Source organism: Rosa rugosa, chromosome 5 (assembly GCF_958449725.1).
Source record: "Rosa rugosa chromosome 5, drRosRugo1.1, whole genome shotgun sequence".
Lineage (NCBI taxonomy): Eukaryota > Viridiplantae > Streptophyta > Magnoliopsida > Rosales > Rosaceae > Rosa > Rosa rugosa.
This window is the reverse complement of record NC_084824.1, coordinates 5236388-5242608: the sequence shown is the minus strand read 5'-3', so window position 1 is coordinate 5242608 and position 6221 is coordinate 5236388. Positions and strand designations below refer to the sequence as shown.

At 44.1% G+C, this 6221-nt stretch overlaps 1 protein-coding gene across 1 annotated transcript; it reads left to right on the top strand.

Moving 5' to 3' along the window:
* The first annotated feature begins 2869 nt into the window (after window positions 1-2869).
* On the top strand, window positions 2870-5580 carry LOC133710234 (galactoside 2-alpha-L-fucosyltransferase-like). Its single transcript, XM_062136250.1, has 2 exons — window positions 2870-3408; window positions 3917-5580. The coding sequence occupies exons 1-2, from the start codon at window positions 3150-3152 to the stop codon at window positions 5407-5409; spliced, it is 1752 nt and encodes a 583-aa protein (XP_061992234.1). The 5' UTR covers window positions 2870-3149; the 3' UTR covers window positions 5410-5580.
* The last annotated feature ends 641 nt before the right edge of the window (window positions 5581-6221 follow it).

Sequence of the window (6221 nt, the reverse complement as noted above, 5' to 3'; positions counted from 1 at the left end):
CTGAATAAGCGATTCGATCGTATTCTTTAGAGCCATGCAAAGGTTGGTATTGTGCCCGACATCTTCATGATATGTACAGAATCTTCTCGTATCCTATTGGGTAAGTTTTCTTTTCGGGAACTTCCGAGGTGGTGGTCCAGGTATCTCCTCTTTGTTCTCGTTCCAAATATTTTCGTACGAAGCGTTTAGGAGAGTAAATACCTCGTACCGGGGTGGAGGTGGTGTTCGTGGGCCTTGCTAGGCCCTTTCTTCGCGGTGGGACTGAGTGGTCACGTAACCACTAGACCTGGATGAGGACTCCTTGGTCCTCTTGCTCGAGTTGTGGGGTAATCGTCCCTGATCATGGATCCATTCCGGCTTTCGTGGCTCATCCCTGACCACCGAGGCCGGGTTGGAGACCCTTCGCTCTGGTCTGACGTTATCCCCGTATGTTTCGAATTCGGCCTGAGCGTGTCTGATGGTTGTGGCCATCAGCTCGTCATAGCTAGCCGGGGGATGATGATTAATCCCGTAGAGGAAGTCCCCGGGCCTTAAGCCCCTCCTGAAAGCCAGTTCAGCCAGTTCCTTGTTAAGGTCCCGACACTTAGTGGTAGCCGCCTGCCACCGGTTGACGAAGGATTTCAACGTTTCATTCTCCCCCTGTTGAACCTTCAGCAGTCCCTTCGGGGTGTGTTTCCCATCGGTACGTAGGATGAATCGAGCTACGAATTTGTCCGCGAGCTCCTTGAAATTCCCTACAGAACCGGCCGGCAGTTCGTAGAACCAACTCAAAGCTTCCCCTGATAATGTCTCCTGGAACATGTTACAACACACCTCATCCATGTATCCCTTGGCACTCGTTTGTGACCGGAAAGCCTGTAGGTGTTGGTACAGGTCACCAATTCCAGTATAGTCAATCTTCAGCGGCTTTGATATGTTCGACCGAATTGTACCTCTAACCTGTTGGGTGAAAGGACCCGGACGGTCTTCATAAGTGGTTAGGGGCCACCAGGTGTCCCTATTATCGGCTGCCTCTACCCTTGCCTGAAGGCATGCAAGGAGTTGCTCACTTGTAAGAGCAACGCCGTGTTTGTATCAGTTACCGGTGGCTCATTTCGAGTTGGCTGGGGCAAAGGCGGTGGTGGCATATGCCTCATGCTTTTCGGGTACAGATCTATCGGTATCTGGATGACCCGGTGACCACTTCCCGTGGACGCAGTTGGCGCGGCATCGGTTACCCCTGTAACTGGGGCAGCATTTAACTCTGTCGTTATCTGAAATGCTCTAGCGAGGGCCTGGGTGAGTGCCTCGTTATGTTGGTGCCTTCGGTCCAGTGCCCGGGCTAGCGCAGTGTTTTCATCCTCCAGCTCCTGCAGTCTCTGTTGTGAAAGGAGGTTAGTCTCCCTATCGATTCTTTGTTGTTCTTGATCCTGGATTGTTCCCGGAAGGCTGCGATCTCTGCTCGCATGGACTCCAACTCTGAGACCGGGGCCAATTGGTCCGGGATGACTGGTGGGTTGCTTGCGTTCTGCGGGTCCAAGAATCCAAGACCATGTGCTTCTCCTCCGACACTTGGCGTCCCTGCTGATGAAGTGCCTGGGCTGAATATTAATGATCGGGCAACACTTCTGCCCTCACCTGCCGTTTCTTCCGGCTCAATCATGATTCGGGACCCCTATCTAGCGCGCCAATGTTTTTGGTGGCTTTCTCCGGGTACCTCACTCAGAATGCTATACCCCCTGGGGTACCGATCCAACTCCTACAGTTTGGCTTAATTAGGTCTCCCCTATGATGAAGAAAGGGGGGTAGAAAAAAGGAGTTTACAAGTCCCCGAGAAAAAGAAGAGAAATTGAATAAAAACGGGAACTTTTAGTAAAAAAATACCTTGAAATAGGTCGCGGGGAATAGTTGCCGAAAACTGGCCGGAATAGTGCCGGCGGCCGGCTGCCGGAGAGTTGACTGTGGGCTGGGTTGGATCGCTGGGCCGGACCTTCTCCCTTTTTATTTTTTTTTTCTCTCGGCCCAGGCCTATTTCTCCTTTTTTTTTTTTCTTTTTTTCTGGACCGAGCCTCTTGCTGGGCTGCGTCAGTGGGCTGCACGTGGGCTGCGACTCTTTCCTTTTTTTTTTTTTTTTTCTTTTCTTCTCTCTGCCGGTTCAAGGTGCAGCAGCAGTCAGGTGGCCGGTTCACGTGCTTTTAGGCCGGTTTCGGGGAGAATTTTTATGGTTCTCGTATTCTGGGACTGAGATACTACTGCTGATAAAATTTGGTAGAAATTGGAGGTCCGGAAGTTGGTGAACTGGTGGAATATTTGCTGTTGATGGTTTGGAGATTCCAATGGCCGGTTCGGTTAGTTTCCAGCCGATTCTGGTGGTTCTGCCGCCAGTTCTGGATTCCTGGGGTCGAGGGCTTCAAGTTATGTGGCGAAGGCAGAAAACGTTTCAAGGAACATTCGGGTTTAGGGTTTTAGCTTCTTGAATCAGGGGTTTGGCTATTTGTTTCAGGGTTAGGACGTCCGACGTCGTGCTGATAACGTGTTTAAGGAAAACCAAAATTAGGAGAGAATTCAGTCATCATTTCATTGATAATAGGGGCCTCTTTATATAGAGGATTACAAGACATAGAATCAGAGTTGTACAAGGAAAGATAATCGTACAATTAATCGGATGTCTATGAATATTTCCGAGAATATCTCTAATTCTAAACCCTATTACAACTAGGTCAAATAACCTAAAATTTGGGACAGACACATATTCTGGACTTACTTGAACATAGCTTACATTTTCGGATTTTCTTGATCATGCCAATCTCCAATCATTTAACTTTAGGTTTTTATAGCTATGGATATTTCATTAATTTCTAGAAACAGATAGAATGTGTTTTACTAATCAAATATTTGACTTTTATAAATTATTTTGGCATATAAAAGTCATACATAACTTGGTCCAGGAACCGAAATACCTTGTAATATAAATTATCGCCACGTTTGGACCGTTGAAGACGAAACGAAACCCGCTCATTTCTAAGACCAGGACTTGGTATAACCACCATCTCCGAAACAGAGCCTCTTCTTCAACCAAACACTCCGAAATAGAGTCCTCCCAGTCCAACCCAGCCCTACTTTCTTTCCTTCCGTGTGTTCTTTACAAATCAAACAGCGAGTAATATTACATGGTTTTTGGCGATCTGTTGAGCTCAGGGTTTTCTTTTGTAATGAATCTGATGAAGATCTTTGCTTCTCTTCTGGTGTCTCTCCCAGTTCTCATAACTATCTCTCTTGTTCTTCGCGACCCACCTCCCGATCGGATCAAGGGTTTCGCAGACGCAAGGGTTTTGGAAACGCCGTCGTCTCCGGTTACCACCTCGTCGAATATTGAGATTTTCCGAAGACCAGCACCTGTCTCAAATATCACCTCGTCAAATTCAGCAGGTAACATATCTTTTTTTCGTTCTTTTGGATTTGATAGGAGTTATGATCCCTGAAATAAATGGACATATGGTCATCATCAATTTCATACACAACTAACTATAAAATAATATCGTTTACGTATCGAAACGTTATCTCTGTTTTATAATTTCATATCTTAGTCGTAAACATCATTAAGTTGGTTTGGTAGCTGATGACGATGTGGCGCGAAAATGATATCACAGAAGGTTCTGATTTCAACCCTAATAATTTTTTACCATCTCGATCGGGTAAAATGTTCAAAGTGTACAAAACGTACCTAAAATTGTTTGAAAAATTCAAATAAGGTGGCTCAAGTCGTGCCATGAGCCCATGATGTTAGTTTAGTAACAAAATTCATACACCTAAAAAGTTGATACTGTATGTAAATGACAAAATTTAGTTGACTATGAAATTGAAAATTGAAATCCTACTCCATTTTTTTTTTGGCTTGCGGAGAACAAAATTTGATCTTTTCAGTTCCCCAATGCAGAAAATGTTTTACCTGAGATTGAATTACCTACCCAAATTCCCAAAGAAGACAAATTATATGATGGACTCCTTGCTCCTGCGTTTGATGAAGGGTCTTGTTTGAGCAGGTACCAATCAAGTTTCTACCGCAAAATCTCAACCCACAAACCATCTTCTTATCTTCTTTCAAGACTCAGAAGCTATGAAGAACTTCATAAACGGTGTGGGCCGAATTCCAAACCCTACAGCGCATCACTGAAACAACTGAAGAAGAAGTTTAATGGTACGAGCACTGGTGCAACAGATGAGTGCAAGTATGTGGTATGGATAGCTAATAGTGGCTTGGGAAACAGAATACTGAGTATAACCGCAGCATTCCTATATGCTCTGCTCACAAACAGAGTCCTTCTTCTTGACCCTGGAAAGGACTTGCCTGACCTCTTTTGTGAGCCATTTCCAGAAACATCATGGCTTCTCTCCAATCACTTCCCCATTAAAAGCCACTTTGACAAGTTCGATCAGAAATCTCCTCGTTGTTACGGTAACATGTTGAAAAAGACTAGTAATTCATCGGAATTGTCACTACCATCGTCGTACGTATATCTCCATCTAGGCCATGATTATGATCAGCAAGACAAGTTGTTTTTCTGTGATGAAGAGCAGAGTCATCTTGGGAAAGTAGACTGGTTGGTTATGAAAACGGATAACTACTTTGTCCCATCACTTTTCTTGATGCCATCTTTTGAGCAAGAACTTAACAAGTTGTTCCCTGAAAGAGAAACTGTTTTCCACCACTTGGGTAGGTATCTCTTCCACCCTTCAAATCATGTATGGGGGCTAATCACAAGGTACTACCAAGCTTCTTTGGCAAAGGCCGACGAGATGGTTGGGATTCAAGTAAGAACTTTCGAGCCGGCTGGGCCTGGTCCTTTTAAGCATGTGATGGATCAAATTTTAGCTTGTGTTTTTAGTGAGAAATTGTTGCCTCGAGTGGATGAGAACAAGCCTATTGTGGACTTCAGTTCATCGTCAGGGACCCCGAAGTTGAAATCGGTACTGATGACTTCTTTAAAACCAGATTACTCTGAGAATTTGAGGAGTATGTATTGGGAACATCCAACTGTGAATGGGGACTTAATTGGGGTTTTCCAACCCAGCCATGAAGGAGAGCAAAGGACTGATGATAAACTGCATGACAGAAAAGCCTTGGCCGAAATGTTTCTGCTCAGTTTCTCTGATGTGTTGGTCACAAGTGCATGGTCAACATTTGGGTATGTGGCTCAAGGTCTTGGAGGTCTGAAACCATGGATTCTCTTCAAGCCGGAAAACCAAACAGTCCCGAATCCGCCTTGTCGTCGGCTCCAATCGATGGAGCCTTGTTTTCACGCTCCACCATTGTGGGACTGCAAGGAGAAAAGAGGAACTGATACAGGTGCAATAGTACCTCATGTGAGGCATTGTGAGGATATCAGCTGGGGCCTTCAGCTAATTGATACTCATAATGATCACTTGTAGAGCTTCAGTCTTTCTCTTGGGGCCTCCAGCTAGTTAATACTCATGAATTCATTATCACTTACAGAGCTTCTATCTCTCTTAATTTATTGAATTGTAATGCGACCATAATTAATTTTTCTGCACATGAACGTTCGATCATATGGTTTATCTGATAGCTAGAATCATTTTGCTATATACCTGAAGCTAGGTCAAACATCATGCATTCATTATTTTACCCAACTTTTAATTTCTGATTGATCTGAGTAGGAAAAGTATAAGGGTAGCGGTGGCTTTTGTCTCTACGAGTATAAAATTATGAATACACAGCGTATGGTCATGTCAAATTTATTGGGTCCTTGACCCAAAGCACAAAATTGAGCAAATGTATTCCCACTAACAAAATTTTATTCATGTTTAAGGAAAATTGAAATTAGAAGAGAATTAAGTCGTACTTTCATTGATAATATGAGTCTCTTTATATAGAAGATTACAAGAAATAGAATCAAAGGTAATATTACATTGATTGGATATCTCCAAGATTCTCTGACATTATCTCTAATTCTAACCATATTACCACTAGGTCAAGTAACCTAGAGTTTGAGCCAGACACATATTCTGGATTTACTTGAACACTCCCCCTTGTGTCCCCCAAACGTGGTGCTCCTCTCGTTGCCTCATTAAAAACCTTGTCGAGTAACAAAAACCCTGTGGACAAAAATAACCTCGGTCGAAGGGGAAAAAGAGCACAAGACACCCTTCACGTTTCGAGACCATATATGTAGATATCTCCCCCTGATGTCTGCATCTCCCCCTGATGACTACAGTCATAGGAG

Coding starts and splice junctions, on each gene's coding strand:
- LOC133710234 (XM_062136250.1), top strand. CDS start 3,150: ATGGTTTTTGGCGATCTGTTGAGCTCAGGGTTTTCTTTTGTAATGAAT. Junction 3,409..3,916: donor CACCTCGTCAAATTCAGCAG/GTAACATATCTT, acceptor TCCCCAATGCAG/AAAATGTTTTACCTGAGATT.